Source organism: Carcharodon carcharias, chromosome 16 (assembly GCF_017639515.1).
Source record: "Carcharodon carcharias isolate sCarCar2 chromosome 16, sCarCar2.pri, whole genome shotgun sequence".
NCBI classification, from domain to species: domain Eukaryota; kingdom Metazoa; phylum Chordata; class Chondrichthyes; order Lamniformes; family Lamnidae; genus Carcharodon; species Carcharodon carcharias.
In genome coordinates, this window is record NC_054482.1 from 9599803 (window position 1) to 9622443 (window position 22641).

Genomic DNA, 22641 nt, shown 5'->3' on the forward strand with positions numbered 1-22641 from the left:
GGATTGAAGTTGGTGCAAGTGGATTTTGAGTAACTAGGAGATTGCGGGGATCTAATCACGTCATGTACTGGATCTTAAACCAGGTTCCTGGAGAGGTACTAATCATCCACACCAGCTGCTATTTGTGTAGTATGAAAACTATTTCAGCTGACATAATTGCAAAACAAATCCATAAGACATCATTGCCTGCTGCTTGGTGGTCAGACAGGCTTTCAAATTGAGTTCAAGCTATTCGTATCTTTCATGCTCTGTGGCATTAAAAGTGCTCAAAACTGGAGTATTTGACTGAATCAGGCAGGGATCTAAATGCTTGAGTGAAAGTTAGGCTGACTTCATTTTTTTCTTAGGAATAATTTAGAAATTGCCCTAAATTACCACTCTTGCATCATAATAGGTGAAGAAACCAGTGTAGTCCTGGCTGTTTACAAGTTTACATGTTCAAAATCCTGAATAGGGAAATAAATAAATGGCCACCAACTTGCATCACTGTAGTTTTGGATCTACATCATAGGGACCTTGAAATGGTCAAAGAAAGGAAAAAAAAGTTGTGGAGTCAGTGACTTGCACCATTTTAATATGTGTCTTCATAGTTACCTGTGATTCTTATGCCACTCTTGACACTTCCCATGTCAAAAAAAGTTGTTGGAAGGTAATTATAATTCCTTCCCCCAAGTAGAATCAATGACTAGCAATTTTTCTGCATCTAAGCCAGTTTTGCACATCTGCCATTTTTTACTTTTTAAAAGGCACCTGTAACCTGCCAGTAATGCAATTTGTGTGTAACTATTTAATTGTGTGTGGTTATGTGGAAATAAGAGTACTAGGATAGTCTCATTTCTCTCTATTAAAAGTGACATTTGGGGAAATGGTTAACTAAAATGAATTAAGAGCTTGGATTTTTTAAAAACCCATGATTGATTGAAGTACCATGTGATCCTTTGTGTCCTTCACTGAGGTCAGCTTTTTATCGTTAATATAGCCTATTGTTGATGCCAAGTGGTATTAACTTTTTAACTCTGTTTCACCTAAAGGTTAAGTCACTAATTCTTCATGACTAAGCTAGTGACAAAATTGTTCACATTAAAATACATGTTTTAACACATGTTTTATCTGTTTAACTTGTACTGGACAATTGCTAGAGCTTTTTCTTAAATCGTGCAGCTATGTGTCTTTGGTTTAAAATGCCAGTGGTTACATCAGTTAATGTATGCAGGTTCTCTCTGGGAAGGTTAATTTTGATTCTGGAGAAGATATAAAATATATCATGCCAGTTCCAGGCCTGAACTTGAAAGAGACTTTTAATTTATCAAGATATGCTATGGGGAATCTTCAGGAGGTTTGTTGTTTTTAATGCAGATTGACAACCCGTTCAACCGTAACTGCAGAGAAATGTACTTGGAATTGTCTGTTGAGTTAAGGAAGGTACAATGGCCAAGTTCAAGGTTTTGTAATTTATTGTAAAGATGCTTTTTGAATATTTTGTAATGCTATATGGATTTTTTTTTTACCATGAACAATTTCTTTTCCCCTTAGTCATTTACTTTGTCAAGGAAAAAGATTGTCCACTACACCAGTTTTGATCAACGAAAACGAGCTAATGCAGCATTCCTAATTGGTGCCTATTCAGTAAGTGGTGGTTTTATTTACACTTTTTTTTCTCTGATTTTTGAAGGAGTTGACTCTTTTTAACTATGAAAACCTTGTGATTGGAAGGTATTTTGCAGATGGGGCTTTCAACACCAAATCAGTACAGAGTTTAAATATTGAAAGCTCCAAAGCACTTTTTAACCTTTCACTTTTCATGTACTCTTTTTGTTCATTTAATTGCTTCACCGTACCCCCCCTAATTTTCTTTCGCTCCAGCTTTCCAACTCTGGTCTATTGTATATTTTACCTCCTGCCCAGCACAATCCATCTTGAGTCATACCCTTCAGTTGCTACACTCAAAATTCTGTGATGAAGCCTTTCCACTGCTCATATATTTTGGGATCTTTTAATATATTTAAGGCACTAAATGTGTAAAGTTCCTTTTTGGCTTATTCACTGTTATTTGCATTGCTAGCAAATATTGCTCATTCCTAATTGGCCTTGTGAAGGTTGTTGTGGTGAGCCATCTTCTTTACAAGTGAGTGGCTTACTAGGCCATTTCAGAAGGAAGCTAAGAATCTACCACATTGATTTTTGTCTGGACTCACATATAGGTCAGACTTGTATGGTAGATTTCCTTACCTAAAGGACATCAGTGAGCCCAATTGATTTTTTTACACAATAATCCAGTGACCTCAGATATGAACTTGTTAATTCCAATTTATTTAATTAATTAATTGAATTCAAGTTCTCCAACTGCTTTGGGTGGGATTCAAACTTGTATCTTCAGATCATTCAACCATACTTCTGGATTACTATCCAGTAACATAACCACTATGCTACCACATCCCTTGTTATTTGATTGATACTGGTCTGAAGGTGGTTACTTGTACAGGAATAAAGTTTCATGAGCGGCACTACAACAACAACATTTAATTGGTGCCTATGTAGTAAAACATCCCAAAGCATTTCACAGGGTGTCAAATTTTGTTTGATAACACTTGAGTCAAATAAAGATTGGGTCACCTGACAAGCTTGGTCAAAGTAGTAGGTTTTAAATACTTAAATTAGGAGTGAGGAGGAGAAATTTAGGGAGGGAATTCCATAACCTAGAACAACATGCCTTGTCTGTGCCCTGCTATGTCTATGCCCTGCTATACCTTGTGACACGTGATATAACCCATTTCTTCCACTGCTATTTGTCAGAACAAGATTTTTGATTATCTTGAGTGTCATCAGGGCCCTTGTATATACTATGCTTGATGTTACTGCCTCAGACACAATGTGTTTCTTTCATTGATTTCTGCACCCCCCCATACTTAAATGCGATACGGTACAACGCAGTGAGGCCATGATGTTGTGAGCTTGTTAACAGAATAATTGAGTATCAGTTAGACTTTTGTTCACAAACTGTTGCTGAAGAGCTTTGCATTCCACTTTTGAATATTCAACTCTTCTACTTGCTTTTTCTTTGTAACTTTCATTTCAAACTACTTTTGATAGCAATACTTCAGATGCAAATTTAATGTCTGCTGCTCATTTTGTTCTACAAATTGGAAAAACACACATTCATCAAGATGCAATTAAAATCTGCTGCGAAGGCAATAAATAGTCTCTACAACTCTGCTCTTCATACCTGAAGAAGTCCCAGAATCAAAATCTACCTTGTTGGCTCCTCATTCTTCTTTTACTGAGGCAGCTAGCAGTAGATTTGCTTTTATCAATGGTAAGCCTATTTTTTTGTATATCAAAAATGGAAATTGCCCTCAGGAGCAGCAAAGTTAAATATATGTTGCTGCTTTTTAAAAAAAATTCTTTCATGAGATATGGGTGTCCAAGGCCAGAGAAAGATGATGAGCCATCTTCATGAACAGCTGTAGTCCATGTGCGTAGAAAACGCCCATTTTGCTGTTGAGGGAGTTCCCAGGGGTTTGACCCAATGAAGTGAAAGAACACAGTAGTTCCAAGTTGGAAGAGAACTTGCAGATGATGGTAAAAGCAAAAAACTGTGGATGCTGGAAATCCAAAACAAAAATACCTGGAAAAACTCAGTAGGTCTGACAGCATCTGCGGAGAGGAACACAGTTAATGTTTTGAGTCCGTATGACTCTTCAACAGAACTAAGGAAAAGTAGAAAAGAGGTGAAATATAAGCTGGTTTAAGGCGGGGGGCGGTGCGAAGTGGGATGGGACAGGTAGAACTGGATAGAGGGCCAGTGATAGGTGGAGATAACCAAAAGATGTCGTTGACAAAAGGACAAAGGTATTGAAGGTGGTGATATTATCTAAGGAACGTGATAATAGGTGACATTAAGGGTAGAAAGCAGGACAAGCAAGGTAAAGATAGCCCTAGTGGGGGTGGGGTGGGGGAAAGGGATCAAGGTAGGCTAAAAGGTAGAGATAAAACATTGGATGGAAATACATTTAAAAATAATGGAAATAGGTGGGAAAAGAAAAATCTATATAAATTAATGGAAGAAAGGGGATCAGAAAGTGGGTGGGGATGGAGGAGAGAGTTCGTAATCCAAAATTGTTGAACTCAATATTCAGTCTGGAAGGCTGTAAAGTGCCTAGTCGGAAGATGAGGTGTTGTTCCTCCAGTTTGCGTTGAGCTTCACTGGAACAATGCAGCAGGCCAAGGATGGACATGTGGGCATGATAGCAGGGTGGTGTGTTGAAATGGCAAGCGACAGGGAGGTCTGGGTCATGCTTGCAGACAGACCGAAGGTGTTCCGCAAAGCGGTCACCCAGACTGCGTTTGGTCTCTCCAATGTAGAGGAAACCGCATTGGGAGCAGCGAATGCAATAGACTAAATTGAGGTGTTCTGCTGCCCTTGTCCTTCTTGGTGCTAGGGATTGCAGGTTTGGAAAGTGTTGTTGAAGGAGCCTTGGTGAGTTGCTGCAGTGCATCTTGTAGATGGTACATGCTGTTGCCACTTGTGTGCTGGTGATGAACGAGTAAATATTTAAGGTGAGGGTGGGGTGCTAATCAAGTTTATTAATTGATTTGGGTTGGGTTGGCCCGAGGACTTTATTGGAAGTGATATGTGGATTATTGGAAGTGTTAACTTGTCTTCAACTTTTCAAGATAAGTGTACTGTAACAGGGCTAAGATCTCATGCTATATTTTAATGAAAGAGACAAAACAGGACAATGACTTTTTAAAATGACTGAAGCCATGTCTGGCTCTGATCTTCAAACAATAGGAGCTAATCTGTCAGTATCAAAGAAATTTTTACTTCGTTATCTCTGAAAAGGTGCTAACAACTTCTGTGGACTGCAGAGACCAAATTCAAAGGGAATTATACCAAGGCCATCTCCATTTCATTAGCAAGCCTGACCAATTGGAGCTGAGTTGATTGCTAGGGCAAAGAACCCTGCAACCTTCCTTTCAAATTGATAATAGTTGGAACATTAACAAGCTCAGGAACACAGACAAATGAATATACACCCTTTGTCAAAGCCAAAGGTGGAGAGGTGGGAGTCATGTGACATGCCCCTGCCAACCCAGCTGGGAGAACTAGTCATCCTCTCTTGCTGTACTGCAAATCAGTCTGTCATTTTCTATCTGCAAAGCAGCAGCACAAAAAGGGCTCTGTCCAGTTCGGAGTGCCTCACCCACCCCCCCCACCAAACCACCACCACACTGTTACTGGAACCTCTAAACTTCTATACCATCACCTACAAGGCTAACTCATCTGTGTCTTCATCTCTTCGTCTCATCCGACGCCTCAACAAAAAACTTTTTCTCTTTCTCTCAAGTGCTAAGGAACGCAAGCTCCAACAACTCATCGATACCAACACCCATCTAGGAACCTACAGCCCTGCCTGTCCCTCCGTCCCAGCCCCAGCCATGTATTCACTATATCTCCTGACCTTCCCCTCTCTGATGCTGAATGTTCAGTGCTCAGCAAAGGACTTAGTTTCATACCCTTACGCCCTCACCTCAATGAATTTCGGGCTCGGCAGGGTGCTGAACTTTTCTTTCATCGTCGTCGTCTCCGGGCTCACTTCTTTGGGCAGGAGTCCTCTCCCCGTTCAACGGATCCTTTTACCCACCTCCCATATTCTCCCTCCACCTGGACCCCTCCCTCTGGATTCTTACCTTCTCTTGATCTTTTCATTGAGAACTGTCGACGCGACATTAGTTGTCTCAATTTCTCTGCTCCTCTCACCCATTCTAATCTCTCTCTCTCTCTCTCTCTCTGAACTTACTGCACTCCGTTCTCTCAGGTCCAACCCTGACGTTGTCATCAAACCCGCTGACAATTGTGGTGCTGTTGTTGTCTGGCGCACTGACCTCTACCTCGCGGAGGCTGAGCGTCAACTCGCAGACACTTCCTCCTACCTCTCCCTGGACCATGACCCCACCACTGAACAACAAGCCATTGTTTCCAGGACTGTCACTGACCTCATCTCCTCTGGGGATCTTCCTCCCACAGCTTCCAACCTGATAGTCGCCCAACCTCGGACGGCCCGCTTCTATCTCCTACCCAAAATCCACAAACAGAACTGTCCCGGTAGTCCGCTCGTGTCAGCTTGCTCCTGGCCCACAGAACTTAGTTCTCGTTATCTTGACTCCCTTCTCTCTCCCCTTGTCCAGTCCCTCCCCACCTACATCCATGATTCCTCTGACACCTTACGTCACATCAACAATTTCCAGTTCCCTGGCCCCAACCGCTTCCTCTTCACCATGGACGTCCAATCCCTCTACACCTCCATCTCCCACCAGGATGGTCTGAGGGCCCTTAGCTTCTTCCTCGAACAGAGGCCCGAACAATCCCCATCCTCCAGTACTTTCCTCCGTCTGGCTGAACTTGTTCTCACACTGAACAATTTCTCCTTCAACTCCTCTCACTTCCTCCAAATAAAAGATATGGCTATGGGTACCCACATGGGCCCCAGCTATGCCTGTCTCTTTTATGGGGTATGTGGAACATTCCTTGTTCCAGTCCTACTCCGGTTCCCTTCCACAACTCTTTCTCCGGTACATCGATGATTACTTCGGTGCTGCTTCATGCTCTTGTCGGGACTTGGAAAAATTTATCAATTTTGCTTCCAATCTCCACCCCTCCATCATTTTCACATGGTCCATCTCTGACACTTCCCTTCTCTTCCTTGACCTCTCTGTCTCAATCTCTGGTGATAGACTGTCCACCAATATCCATTATAAGCCTACCAACTCCCACAACTACCTCGACTACAGCTCCTCACACCCCGCTTCCTGTAAGGACTCCATCCCATTCTCTCAGTTCCTTCGCCTCCGTCGCATCTGTTCCGATGATGCTACCTTCAAAAACAGTTCCTCTGACATGTCCTCCTTCTTCCTTAACCGAGGTTTTCCACCCATGGTCGTTGACAAGGCCCTCAACTGTGTCCGGCCCATCTCCCGCACATCCGCCCTCACACCTTCTCCTCCCTCCCAGAAACATGATAGGGTCCCCCTTGTCCTCACTTATCACCCCACCAGCCTCCGCATTCAAAGGATCATCCTCCGCCATTTCCGCCAACTCCAGCATGATGCCACCACCAAACACATCTTCCCTTCACCCCCCCGTCGGCATTCAGTAGGGATCGTTCCCTCCGGGACACCCTGGTCCACTCCTCCATCACCTCCTACTCCTCAACCCCCACCTATGGCACCTCCCCATGCCCATGCAAAAGATGTAATGCCTGCCCCTTCACTTCCTCTCTCCTCACCGTCCAAGGGCCCAAACACTCCTTTCAAGTGAAGCAGCATTTCACTTGCATTTCCCCCAACTTAGTCTATTGTATTCGTTGCTCCCAATGCGGTCTCCTCTACATTAGAGAGACCAAACGTAAACTGGGTGACCGCTTTGCAGAACACCTGCAGTCTGTCGGCACGAATAACCCAAACCTCCCTGTCGCTTGCCATTTTAACACTCCACCCTGCTCTCTTGCCCACATGTCTGTCCTTGGCCTGCTGCATTGTTCCAGTGAAGCCCAACGTAAAGTGGAGGAACAACACCTCATCTTCCAACTAGGCACTTTACAGCCTTCCGGACTGAATATTGAATTCAACAACGTTAGATCTTGAACTCCCTCCTCCATCCCCACCCCCTTTCTGTTTCTTCCCCCTTCCTTTTGTTTTTTCCAATAAATTATTTTTCTTTTCCCACCTATTTCCATTATTTTTAAATATTTTTAAATATTTTATGCTCCCCCCCCCCCCCACACCCCCACTAGAACTATACCTTGAATGCCCTACCATCCATTCTTAATTAGCACATTCGTTTAGATAATATCACCAACTTCAACACCTCTGTGTTCTTTTGTTCTTTTGCCTGTGACATCTTTTGATGATCTGCTTCTATCACTGCTTGTTTGTCCCTACAACCACACCACCCCCCTCCACTTCTCTTCCCCCCCCCACCTTAAACCAGCTTATATTTCACCCCTTCCTTGGATTCACCTAGTTCTGTTGAAGGGTCATGAGGACTCGAAACGTCAACTCTTTTCTTCTCCGCCGATGCTGCCAGACCTGCTGAATTTTTCCAGGTAATTCTGTTTTTGTTTTTAGCTCATATGTGTGCCTCTCTTTATCGTGGAAGTCATCTGTACTGGAAAAGTGAATTATCCAGCATGAGTTTTCGACCTGTCAATCTCTGGAAGAATACACCATTGGACTTTGATTCTGGGCTCACGTGAAACGATAATTTATTGATTATTCTTGTGTTTTTGCCCTGTAAACCTTTTTATATCCCTCCTTTTTATGTATGAATGCACAGGGTGCTAGGTAGTGACACACCCCTCCCGCATTCTGAGTGTGCGTGAATAAACTAACCCTTGGGGTGAACAGAATTTTGAGTTTGCTGTGAGGTTGTTAATAGAAATTGGATCACACCAAAATTGAGGCATTGGTAAATATGCTACTACTTGATTTCCCACTACTTATAAAGGGGGAAATCAAAATCAAAACACCTTTCTGTTACTGGATGGGAGGTGAGAGGCAATGAAATAGAATTACATTTTTTCTCTGATTCTGCAAAGTCTGTAATGGGGCTAAGTTACACTCATCATCATGGCTAATTTAAGACGGGACAATGAACTTTTAAAATGATTGAAGCTATGTCTAGATGTGACCTTCGAACAATAGGAGCTAATCTGGCAGTATCAAAGCAATTTGTGCCTCGTCATCTCTGAAAAGATGCGAATGGTCCCTGTGGACTGCAGAGATCAAATTCAAAGGGAGTTATATAAATCCATCTCCATTTCATAAGCCAAGCCTGAGCAACTGGGGATGATTTGACTGCTAGGACAATGGACCCTGCAACCTTCCTTTCAAATTCTTAATGGTTGGAACATTAAGAATCTCAAGAACCTGGACAAAGAAATATACACCCTTTGTGAAAGCCAAAACGGAGAGATGGGAGAACCAGTTATACTATCTTGCTGGACTACAAGTCAGTCTGCCATCTTTCTACCGACTAAGCAGCAGCAGAGAAAAAGGGATCTGTCCAGGTTCGAATGTCTGGCCCCATCTATGCTGTTTCTACTGGTACGTCTGGACTTCTATACCATCGCCTACAAGATTAATTAATCTCTGTGTGCCTATCTCATTGTTGAAGTCATCTATACTGGTGTCATGAAGAGATATTAATGTCTATAATGTTATTGGGAATTATTATTAAATTGGAATTGTAGTAGGGTCTGTCTGTGTCTTATTTGGATTAAAGCCAGCTAGTCTGGGTGCTTTGATGTATAGTTGTTTTGACATTAATTAGATAAATGTAAGGAAGTTAAAAGGTAAAGTGCAATTTGCATTTTTAAATAAACCAGAATGGGTGAAATCTTGCACCTGGCTGGGAGAAGCCAAGTAATGGGTTTATATTACTAATAAAATTGGTGGAATGAAAGGATATTATTGTTTGAACAGATAAAACTTAAAAACCTAGTAATACAAAGGGGACGTTAAGTATAAACAGAAAGGTGTTTGTGTGTATAAGTCAGGCATTTAAGATCTAACCAGCCTCTAAGCCTACAACTGTCTGCAAAGGAAACCAATTGAAAGGAATCTCATTTCACATTTGTAAGGTCAAGTGTGCTTTGCCTAGTGTTTGTTTAAAGTCTATGGGTTATTGTTGCCTTGGTGAAGATTTACCTGGGAGTGATTAATTTGGAGTTTGTTTAAAAGTTATTATGGTAGTAATTTGTAGACATATGTATCTGTTTAATTTGTTAAATTAATAAATGTTTAGTTTTATATATAAAAAAAACCTTCGAGGCTTGGTGGTTTTATTCTTGAATTCAGAACTGCATCTCAAATGTAGCAATTGAAAATGTAGATTATGATATTTTTTCAAGTTTCCCTTGGAGTTAAACAACTCAGCCTTTACCAACTGCTATGTCATAACAATTGGGGGCCTGTCTGGGATTATATTGGGAGCTCGTCCGTGATCAAAATATTTCTGATTCCTTGATTGGTTTGGGATTGGTGAATCTTAAGGTTATGAGTACGAGAAGCACTTGAATTCAGGAGTTGAGGTATTTTTTATAAGTGATGAGACTGCACGATAGCTTTGGCAACAGCTAAGGCATGTCTGGGAGTAGAAAGTATAACCCTGGGTTACAAAATGTATCCAAGTGCAAGTTAACAGAGTTGGCGGATAAATTATAATTGGGGTTATGTGCAGGGCCTAGGAAGTCAGATATAATTAAAGGTATAGCACAGCATCTACAGTTCAAAGTGTTACCTGACACAAGTGAGTCACAGCTGGAGGACATGAAATTTCAGTTACAAAGGAAGACACTTGAACTTGAACAAGCAAAGGAACTGAAAAAATTGAATTTAGAAACAAACGAAAGAGGGCATTTTCAAAGGGAGTTAGAAATTGTGAAGATAGGGAAACAGGGGAGAGAGAATTTCAACTGAAAATATTGGCAGTTAAAAGAGCGATGCCAGTAGGTGAGGAAGGACTTATCTCCAGAGCAGAACCCAGTGGGGAGATGTTTAAATTTGTACAAGCTCTTCCAAAGTTTGAGGAAAAAGATATTGAAGCATTCTTTATTTCATTTGAGAAGATAGCTAAACAGATGAAAAGGCCACAGGAAAAGTGGATGTTATTGTTACAGTCATAAGTTGGTGGGTAGAGCACATGAGGTATATACTTTGCTATCTGAAGTATCGGTGAATTATGATGTGGTGAAAAAAGGCTATTTTGAGTGCATATGAGTTGATTCCTGAAGCATTCAGGCAGAAATTTAGGAATATGAGAAAACAGCCTGGGAAAACTTTTATATTGAGTTTGAGAGTGTAAAACAAATAATTTTGATCAGTGGTAAGAGTAAAACAAAATAATTTTGACCGGTGGATACAGGCGTTTAAAAATAGAGGCACATATGCAACTCTTCGACAAATCATTCTTTTGGAAGAATTTAAAGACTCAATCCCTTCGTTAGTGAGAATTCATGTGGAGGAACAGAGAGTTGAGTCTGTAAGACAAGCAGCAGAGGTGGCTAATGATTGAGTTAGTCCACAGAGCTAAACCTTTTCTCATCACCCTTTTAAATCCGAAAAGGATAGAAAGTGGGAAGGTGAAAGGAAGGAAGGTAGGTTGTTGGGAAAGAGAAGGAGTTGCAGGAAATTCCCAGGAAGCTTTTTCTCAGAATAAAAAGGAAGGTGCTGAAGGTAGAAGTGACACTCAAATTGTGTTTTCATTGTAATTAAATGGGGCACATGAAGTCAGTATGTTGGAAATTGCAGGGAGAATCTGTTGGAATTATTGATGTGCAGAAAAGTTCTGGAAGTATAAGTACAAGGGTTCTGAGGTTCAGGCACAGGAGAAACCAATGGTGTGTGTACAGGTGAAACAGGGAAAAACAATGATAGATGAAGAAGTGGGAATGCGTTCACAGTTTACCCAAGAGAATTCTGAGTAGCAGGTTGCAGAAATATTTAAAGACTGAATGTATGAAGGGAAAGACCTTGCATGTGTACAGGGTGGAGTAGGTAAAGATGTTAAAATTGAGACAATCCTTAATATTGTGGGATAGTGATATCTGTTCAGAGGGAGTATTGCAGGAGATAATAAGTGGGGTTCATGGGGATGCTAAACCTATCCCCTTGTGGAAGTTAAATTTAAAGAGCAAATGGAAGACGGTGAAGTTATTGGAGTTGTGGAAAAAATCCCCCATTGCAGGGGTTCAATTTATTCTGGGTAGTGGTATAGCTGGACCACGAATGTGGTGATGCCTATAGAGGTAGTTGAGCAGCCTGGCGAAGTGTTTTCAACAGAGGTGTTACAGAAGGAGCATCCTGGATTGTTTCCAGATTGTGTGGTAACGAGATCACAGGCACGCAGGTTGAAGCAAGAAAAACAAGGGCGGGCAGTTCAAAGGCAAGAAGAAGGTGTCGAAATCCAATTAGCTGGTACTGCTGGTACTGTGTTTGATAACATTCTGGAGGAAAGACTACAGGACAATTCAGCTGAAGTGTTTAACTCGAGGTTAGTGGAATTACAGAAAAGATATTTGCAATTCAAACAGTTATATCAAAAAGCTTACTCAGAAATAGAAGCAAAATATATTCCAGTATGTTATTACTTTAGGGTGTTATTTTAATGAGAAAATGGAGGCTGGATCATGTCTCAGCAAATGAAAGCTGGAGTGAGGTGCATCAGATTGTTATCCCATTAGTGTATAGAAATGAGATTCTGCGAATTGCTCATGAAATTCCAATGTGGGGGACATTTAGGAATTAGAAAGACACAGGAAAAGGTGCAGAGGTGTTTTTATTGGCCAGGATTGCATAGGGATGTAGTCAAATTCTGTGGAACCTGTCATACATGCCTGGTAACAGTGAAACAACAAGAAGGGATTAAGCCAGCATTTGAAGAATCTTTTACCAGGGTCATGATTGATTGTGTAGGACCCCTCCCTAAAACTAAAAGTGGAAATCAGTGCTTACTGACAATAATAGATGTGTCTACCAGGTTTCCTGAAGCGATACCTTTAAGAAATATTACAGCTAAGAAGATTGTGGAGGAGTTAACTAAATTTTTTACAAGATATGCTTTACCTAAGGAACTACAATCAGATCAGGGTTCAAGTTTTGTCACAGCTGTTTAAGGAAGTAGTGAACAGTTTGAGAATAAAATAGTTTGTCAACAGCTTATCATCCAGAGTCACAAGAAGCTTAAGAAAGATGGCATCAAATTTTAAAAACGATGATGAGAGCGTACTGTCAGGATTACCCACAGGATTTGGATAGAGGAATTCCATTCTTGTTGTTTGCTATTAGATATGCTCCTAATGCATTGACTGGTTTTGGCCCTTTTCAACTAGTTTATAGTCATGAGGTAAAGGGGCCACTGAAATTTGATTCATGAGAAATTGGTGGGTCAAAATTCAGAAACTATCCTCATGGATTAGGTATCAAATTTCAGGGAAAGATTGAACAGAGCATGTGAGTTGGCCAGGGAACATTTAAAGATATCACAGCAAGCGATTTGAAACTGAAGGCAGATAAGAAAGCTAAAGCTAGCAGTTTTGTTTCTGGAGAGAAAGTGCTAGTTCTGTTACTAGTACTAGGTGATTCATTAAATGCGAGGTTTAGTGGGTCTTACACAACTGAAAAGAAATTGAGTGAAGTAAATTATTTACTAAATACTCCAGATAGAAGAAAGAAGCAGAGGGTGTCATGTAAATTTGCTTAAGAAGTACTTTGACAATGAAGAGGAACGAAGAGGTATCAGTGATGGTGGATGATGAGAAAGAGGTAGAAATGCAGGATTCTGTAATTGATTTTCCTCTAATCAAATTGGATAATGAGGGGGTGCTTGAAAATTTAAATGCAATGTTGAATTATCTTCCAAACAAGTGTCAGTGATTTGGAAAAGCTATTGCAGACACACACACACACACACACACATCTATTTGTGGGAATAAGTTGGGGAAGACAGATTTAGCTGTACACGATATGCCTGAACAGGTTTCATCTTAGATAAGCCAACATAGATTAAATCTGGCAAAATTGTTATCACAAGTACAAAAATAAATTGACTTCCTGCTTCAAAATGATATTATTGAGTCTAGTTGCAGTAACTGGAGTTCGTCTATTGTGCCGGTACAGAAACCGGATGGAACACACAGCCTGTGTGTGGACTATAACAAAAGCTGATTCCTATCCTATACCACGTTTGGAAGATTGCATTGAGAAAGTGGGATAATTGAAATTTATCACAAAGATTGACTTGCTAAAAGGATATTGGCAGGTACCGTTGTCGGAAAGAGCAAAGGAGATATTGGCTTTCGTGAAGCCAAATGGACTATACCAGTTTAAAGTCATGCCATTTGGTATGAAGAATGCACCTATGACATTTCAAAGACTGACAAACAAAGTAATTGCAGGTCTAAGCAATTGTGCTGTTTATATTGATGACCTGATAGTTTTCAGTCAGACGTGGGAGGAGCATTTACAGCATCTGGAAGAATCATTTTCTTAATTACAAGAAGCTAATTTGATGATGAACTTGTCTAAAAGTGAACTTGCAAAAGCGCAAGTTACGTTTGTAGGCCATACCATTGCATATGGTAAGGTGGCTCTGAGAAATGTGAAAGTCACAGCTATCATGGATTTCTCATTTTGTTGTAAGCACTGGGAAGTTTTGAGATTTCTGGGCATGAGTGGGTTTTACTGCAAATTTGTGCCAAATTTTAGCTCTACTGACTGAACTATCAAAAAAGAACAAGAAACTTCAACGGACACTGGAGAGTCAGAAGTCATTTGATAGTTTGAGAAGTGTATTAACTACGACACCAGTTTTGGCAGTACCCAATTATGCCAAGCAATTTAAGTTGGCTGTTGGTGCAAGCGATATAGTCATTGGGGCCATACTGTTACAAGAAGATGACACTGGAATTGAAAAACTGGTAGGGTATTTTTCACAGAAGTTGAATGCACAACAGAAGATATTCAATGAATGAAAAGATGTTGGGTTTGGTGTTAGCACTGCAGCATTTTGACATCTATGTGGCACTCAATTGGTCAAACAATTGTTTATACAGACCACAATCCTTTGAAGTTTTTGGACAAATTTTGAGTCAAAAGTGCAAGACTTTTCAGGTGGAGTCTACTATTACAATCATTTAATCTATGAATTATACATGTTGCTGGTAGAAAAAATCTGTTTGCAGATGTGTTATCAAGCATTTGAAGCTTAAGGGAAAATTGGATGTTTTTTAAAGAAAACCTGGACATGGAACTGGAATGATTTCTGTTGAAGGCAAGGACTTTTGTGTATATATTATGTTAATGCATGCATCTGGTAACATAAAAGTGTAATAAGTATAGGTGATAGTGTGAGATGAGTATTAAAAATGAAGCTGTATTAAAATTATGACTGTTCATTTTTTGATGGGGGTGTGTCATGAATATATGACTGGAAACCACCAACAAGCAACAGGAAACTGTAAACAAAGTGTTTTGATTTCAGTTTCCTCCTTTTATAAGCGGAGGCGTATTTCCCAATTTGGTATGATCCAATTTATATTAATAACCCCACTGCAAACTTTAGATAGGAAGAACCCGGAGGGTTAGTTTATTTCTACACACAAAATGTGGGCGGGGTGTCATTACATAGCCGCCTGCGCATTCATACAATAAACAAGGGATAAGAGAAAGATTTACAGGGTAAAGACCACAGAATAAACAATTATTGACACCGTAGAGGACATCACCCATCTGGGCAGTTCTATTAATATTTGGGAAGCCATAGACAAAGAGCTTAATGTGAGAATAATATTATGACACAGCCAATGGTCAAATCCCAGAGGGAAACTTGAAACAACTGTCATAACCCATTTTTGCAATTTGTATGTTTCGAGGTGCAGGCTTTGAATCCAGTAGTAATAAGACCACTGAGTCCCGAGGTTATTTTTCATAAAATTAAATGAAGCATTTATTAATAAAAAGATTGTAAACACATATGTCTACAGAAGAACTACTATAATAACTACAAAAGTCCCCTAATTAATCTAACTCTCAAATGCATCCCCGTTAAGGCAACAATAAATCTTATAGATTTAAAGAGACACCTGGCAGAGCATGCATTCAAAATAAGTTTCTTTCAGCTCTGGGCTCTTGCAGACAGACTTAAGGTTTACAGACCGGAGGCTTCTTACATTTGATGGATCTTAAAATGCCTCTCCTTTACACAATCTCCTTTCATACGTATCTTTCTCTTTGAATGTGAAGTTTCCATTGTATTGCTAGACTTTTTTAATTTTACCCTTTCTAATAATAACATCATTTGATTCCACCAATTTTATTAGTAAGCTAATAAAATTAAATACATTGCTTGGCATCTTCTAGCTAGGTGCAAGATTTCACCTGTTCTTTTGAATGGCTTATTCAATTGCCCCCTTGACACCTATGTTTTCACCATGTTTATCTAATCACTATTTCCAACCTGCTTCTTTCTATACATCAAAGCCTCTCGACCAGCTGGCTTTAATCCAGTTAAGACACACACACACACACACACACAGCTTCATGACAATAGGTAAAGCAATATCAGCTGTCCACCACCTGAACATTAGTCGGAACAGTACAACGCTGTCTGTGGTGGAAGTAAAACGCTTGGATTCTACAATGCAAATGTGCTCTCCACCCCCCCTGTATTGTTATGAAACTTGGAAGCCTTTGATACCTGCTGTTGTTGAAGGATTCTAGGCATACACTGGTGGGACTTTATACCCAACCCTGAAGCACGAAAATGGTCAGGACCACCTCCAGTTTTATCCATCTGCAAAAACTGGCTTGACCATGTCACCCAACTTATGTCATTGTGGTCTGCCCATCATGTCATGCAGGCTGGATGTAGAAAAAGAGGGTGACCCAAGATGAACTAATGCCAGACTGTCACCGGAGATTTCCAGCTTGCTGGAGTGACATGAGAACATTGGCTGTGGGTAGGAGAGAATGGAGTGCTTTGCCTCGTGCAACCCTTAGACTTGGGAGCTACTAAGTCTAAGTCATGTTAATAAGTCAAAATGTTGGGACTTTTTTTCAACATGGTAGCGGAATGTACTACCAGTTAAAGAAGAGAGCATTTCAACTTTTAAAGAATAGGTTAGCTAGCTGGCAGAAAGCACGTGGAATAAAGGGGTATGGAAAAATGGTGCACCACGTGGCGCAGACAAACCAGCGTGTATCAGTGCTGGTAACGAGCCTGGAAAATGGAAAGTGTGAGCAGCAGAAAGGGCACCCAACTGGAAAATTGCCCACCAAATGATAGCTGGTATGAAGTTGATATGAATGGAAATGGCACTGATGTATAGGCCTTGCCTTACATGCAAAGCGCAGGGTCCCTGCCCTAACCCTGTGAAGAATGGGGCACGGGTTGCCTTCCAGTGGACAAGGATGACTAAAGAAGATAGCCTGAAGTAGAGGCGAAAAGATGACCAAATCTAAATGCTGGTAGCCTGACAGGGAGAAGTAGTGAAGTAAACTGACCTGATAGTGAGAAAAGCAATACAAATCGTGGGTTTCCAGGAAACAAAGTGGAAGGATTCTTGGCATTGGATATAAATTTCACTACCATGAACAGGATAGGAGAAGAAACGGTGTTGGAATAGTACTAAGCTAGGAAATGAAGAACAAGTTGCTGGCAGTGTTCAGAATCTTCAAAGTTAAACTAGAAATTGGGGCAGAATGTGGAACATAGTTAGCTGTTCTGCACCACAGCAGGTGTGGACCAGAGGAGAAAGAAGAATTCTGGGAACAGATGGATAACACAATTCAAACAATACCAAACAGTAACAGGCTAGTGTTGGCAGGTGACCTAAATGGACATATGGGGAGAGAAAGAGAGTGAGATATAAGGTTATCCATGGTGGACAGGATTCTGGTGGACACTGTTCTGGAGTAGCAAATGAAGGAGGCAAGATCCTGGAGTTTGCCATGTCATGATAATTGGAAATACTAAACAACTGATTGCAGAAATCACTTCATAGCCTTCAACAGTGGTGGCGGAGAAATAGAGCTTCACTGCATCATAATTAGAAAAGAATATGCAAAGGAAGCAAAAAAAACTGCAAAGTCTTCCCAAACAAGGCACTGAGCATCCAACATAGACTGCTGATGTCAGAGCTGATTGCAAAGAAAACAAAAGGGCACCAGACAAGAGGAAGACAGAGGTGGAAGCTCAAAGATCTTCAAGGGAAGAGGGAATTCGGAGAGCAGATAGAGAGACAGCTAAGAGAAATAGAAGTTACAACAGACACCGCGGAAGCCTAGTGGAACTCTGCAGAATGGATTAGGAAAACTGGCGAAGAAGTGTGTGAAGTATCATCAGGGAGGAGAAAGGCTGGGAAGGAGACTTGTTGAGGGGAAAGAAACTTTAGCGATGGAATGAAAAACAGAAGTGTAGTAAAAGAAAAGAAGCAACTGTTGAAGTAGAAGCAGTCAGGATTTAAAGAACAATGCAAAAAGCGCAAAGAAAATGATTGCTAGAGGAAGTTCTGTGGCCTTGGATACCAAAGAGGGACAAAAAGATAGTTGCTAGAAATATGTTAATAAAAGATGTGGGAAATATAAAATGTGAAATATACATAAAATCAAGGATGCAGGCCGAGGAACCTTTAGTGAATGAGGAGAAATCAAAGAGGTAGGACAAACATTTTAATTGGCTTATGAACAAAGAAAACTCAAGATCAATGACAGAAGAGCTGGCTACAAGTCGAGCAATGGTGGCTAAGAAGTCAGAACAGCACTAAAAGGAATGGAAAAACTGCAAGCAGTAGGACCCGATCAAATACCAGACCTAGTAAAGACTAAGTGAATATGGAGTCCAGGTCCTGAACAAGCTACTCAATTGTGTTATAAGAGAAAATCCCGAGAGCTTGGAGGTAAAGCATTTTGGTACCAATATTCAAAGGAAAGAAAGACCTTCAAGATTGCAAAAACAACCACAGCTAAGGAATTGAACTCCTACCACATACCTTTTTAAGACATGGGAGAGAGTCATGGAGCAGAGCCTGTGGGGAAAAAATAGCGGAAAGGTCAGTTTGGGTTCATGCCAGGAAGAAGCAACACGTATGGTGAAATATCAGGAAGGCCAACGCAGCATGATTGTATTCATTAATCTAGAGAAAGCTTATGACTGGATGCGTAGGGAGGAAGTCTGGAGATGTGCTAGAAGTAGTGGTGTCCGCGAGAAGTATGCATGACCGTGATAGGACACGTACAATGAGTGCTAGACAAGAGTAAGAAGCAATGAAGTGGGAGAGAGTTTCAAAGCCAAAGTTGGATTACACCAAGGATCATACTGAACCTCTTCCTCTTCCTGATTGTCATGGATGTTCTAACTGAGCACGTGAGACGGGAAGTGCTGTGGTCAACGTTTGCAGATGACATCGAGCTATGTGATGGGGATGATGAGACATGACAGTATCTGGAGAACTGGAGAAAAGCATTGGAAGACTGGGCTGTGAAGATTGTTGGACCAAAGACCGAGTTTATAGACTGTCAGTTTGAGCCGAGGGCAAACAATCAGAGTGAAGGTATAAAGATCATCTGGAGAAAGTGAGTTGTTTTGAGTACCTGGGGTCAGTGGTAGTAGAAGATGAAAGTATGGAAATTAAGTAACAGTTTAGTTTAGCTCTGGTTTGAGTAATTTGAAGTGCAGTGGAGTGTTGTGTGCTAAATTATTGCACTAACCCTAACCCTGGAAATTTTTCCAGGACAATTATGAGACCAGACTTGTTATGTAGTGCAGAAACTTTGCGCAACGTTAAAAAGAAGGAACAATGACAGGTTACTGATGAGATGCAGATGCTGAGATGGCTGTGATGAAGGAATGACAAGATCAGGAGCCAGCACATCAGGGGTCAATGAAGGTTGTGAGAGCATTGAAGAAAGTAGCCAAAAAGAGATGGAAATGGTTTGGCCATCTGTTGTGGGGAGTGAGAGGAAATGTGGTGAGGTGAGTGATGGAAATGGGACTGTCTGAAAGGAGAAGTCCCAAGACCAAATGGAAAGATGCAGTGGTGAGAGACTTAAACGCTGTGGGATTGGAAGATGAATTGGTGACTGACAGTAGGAGATGGAGAAGGCTGATCAACCAACATTGTGGCGACCCCAGGTAACATGGGAGAAGCCGGAAGAAGAGGAGGAGGGAGAATGGAATTAGGAGTAAGTGAAGGATGAACAGGAACATGTACTGTTTGGGTTGACCACTTCTTACTGTGTTGTTTTGAATTTGAGTGGCTATTTGCATTTAACTAGTCATAGCCCTGTGATCTTTTGGATGGAAGTACCTCCCCCTCTTCAGCAAGCTCCCTGTGGAAGCCCAAGTCAGCCTGGAAGCTTATGGTGTATATGAAATGAGAACTTGCTCCAGCAGATACAATGTATTTATTACTGGTTTGTGATGCAAAGGCTGCCAAATTTCTTGAAATGATGCATCTATCCCAACATTTTGATTTTGCCTATGTTCTTTGGACCATGGGGGTTGGGGCGGGGCGGGGGGGGTGGAATTCTGATTTTGTTCAGACAGATTGCATGTTCTGGCTTCTTCATAGCTCTTTCATCTATTAATCCTTGCTAGCACATATGATCTTGAACTGAACTAATTTCATCTATATTGGTAAACTGCTTTCAAAGAGCTCCAATCTGCCTTTTCTTTTGTGCTAAATACTTCTTTCAACTCAGTTTGAACTCTAATAATGTTCAAGCTATTTTCCTCTGATAACATTCTCAGATGAGTCAGAAGATTACGGATTCAAGTTTTCAATCCAGGCTGAGTGCATAGTCTAGGCTGACCCTTTGGTGCATCACTGGGAATGCAGTCTGTTAAACTGAAGCCTTAGTTGCTTGTTTGGATGTCTGTAAAGGTTTTTGGCACAGTTGGGGGAAAAAAAGGAATTCTGCTGTTTTGATTAGCATTCCTTCCTTGATCACAGCCACACAAAATGTCTGTGATATTTTTCTGTGAGCAATTGCCTGTCATGTTTTCCTAAATAAGTGACTACTTTACTTTAAATAAATTATTTATTAGTGAAATTCTTTGACATTCCTTGGGGCTTAAGGTGCTCTATAAATGCAAATTCATCATGTGGCTCAAAGCAAACCCTTTTTGGAAGGAACTAGATAAAGCTACAAATATGCTTTTTACTTAGTTCTCAGTTTATTGAACTGCTTCATTTAAAATTCAACTTTTTATGTTGAACAAAATCAAGTTTGTTTTAGCAGATTTGACTTTTTTTAAAAATGGCTTTAAACTAATACACACTTACTGTAGGAATATAACATTATCTTCCACAAGGCAAGTAAATGCATCCAGTTTAACCTTTTGAGTACTAACAACTCAACAAGGATTTGTTCTACTTAAAACAAAAACAGAATTACCTGGAAAAACTCAGCAGGTCTGGCAGCATCGGTGGAGAAGAAAAGAGTTGACGTTTCGAGTCCTCATGACCCTTCAACAGAATTGATTTTTCTTTACAAGGAGGGGGGTGAAATATAAGCTGGTTTAAGGTGGAGGTGGAGGGGTGTTGTTGTCGGGACAAGCAAGCAGTGATAAAAGCAGATCATCAAAAGATGTCACAGACAAAAGAATAAAAGAACACAGAGGTGTTGAAGTTGGTGATATTATCTAAACGAATGTGCTAATTAAGAATGGATGGTAGGGCACTCAAGGTATAGCTCTAGTGGGGGTGGGGGGCATAAAAGATTTAAAAATAATGGAAATAGGTGGGAAAAGAAAAATCTATATAAATTATTGGAAAAAAACAAAAGGAAGGGGGAAGAAACAGAAAGGGGGTGGGGATGGAGGAGGGAGTTCAAGACCTAAAGTTGTTGAATTCAATATTCAGTCCGAAAGGCTGTAAAGTGCCTAGTCGGAAGATGAGGTGCTGTTCCTCCAGTTTGTGTTGGGCTTCACTGGAACAATGCAGCAGGCCAAGGACAGATATGTGGGCAAGAGAGCAGGGTGGAGTGTTAAAATGGCAAGCGACAGGGAGGTTTGGGTCATTCTTGCGGACAGACCGCAGGTGTTCTGCAAAGCGGTCACCCAGTTTACGTTTGGTCTCTCCAATGTAGAGGAGACCGCATTGGGAGCAACGAATACAGTAGACTAAATTGGGGGAAATGCAAGTGAAATGCTGCTTCACTTGAAAGGAGTGTTTGGGCTCTTGGACGGTGAGGAGAGAGGAAGTGAAGGGGCAGGTGTTACATCTTTTGCGTAGGCATGGGGAGGTGCCATAGGTGGGGGTTGAGGAGTAAGGGGTGATGGAGGAGTGGACCAGGGTGTCCCGGAGGGAACGATCCCTACGGAATGCCTGGTGAAGGGAAGATGTGTTTGGTGGTGGCATCATGCTGGAGTTGGCGGAAATGGCGGAGGATGATCCTTTGAATGCGGAGGCTGGTGGGGTGATAAGTGAGGACAAGGGGGACCCTATCATGTTTCTGGGAGGGAGGAGAAGGTGTGAGGGCGGATGTGCGGGAGATGGGCCGGACACGGTTGAGGGCCCTGTCAACAACCGTGGGTGGAAAACCTCGGTTAAGGAAGAAGGAGGACATGTCAGAGGAACTGTTTTTGAAGGTAGCATCATTGGAACAGATGCGACGGAGGCGAAGGAACTGAGAGAATGGGATGGAGTCCTTACAGGAAGCGGGATGTGAGGAGCTGTAGTCGAGGTAGCTGTGGGAGTCGGTAGGCTTGTAATGGATATTGGTGGACGGTCTATCACCAGAGATTGAGACAGAGAGGTCAAAGAAGGGAAGGGAAGTGTCAGAGGTATTCGTTGCTCCCAATGCGGTCTCCTCTACATTGGAGAGACCAAACATAAACTGGGCGACCGCTTTGCAGAACACCTGCAGTCTGTCCGCAAGAATGACCCAAACCTCCCTGTCACTTGCCATTTTAACACTCCACCCTGCTCTCTTGCCCACGTGTCTGTCCTTGGCCTGCTGCATTGTTCCAGTGAAGCCCAACACAAACTGGAGGAACAGCACCTCATCTTCCAACTAGGCACTTTACAGCCTTCCGGACTGAATATTGAATTCAACAACTTTAGGTCTTGAACTCCCTCC

The 22641-nt window shown here is 41.4% G+C and overlaps 1 protein-coding gene across 5 annotated transcripts in view; it reads left to right on the forward strand.

Moving 5' to 3' along the window:
* cdc14ab (cell division cycle 14Ab) overlaps window positions 1-22641 on the forward strand; it is a 242079-nt gene that overhangs the window by 91937 nt on the left and 127501 nt on the right. For all 5 annotated transcript variants that reach the window (XM_041207693.1, XM_041207689.1, XM_041207691.1 and 2 more), the window contains exon 4: window positions 1534-1626. In XM_041207693.1, coding sequence (XP_041063627.1) covers window positions 1534-1626 — 93 coding nt within the window. The remainder of the gene's footprint in view (window positions 1-1533; window positions 1627-22641) is intronic.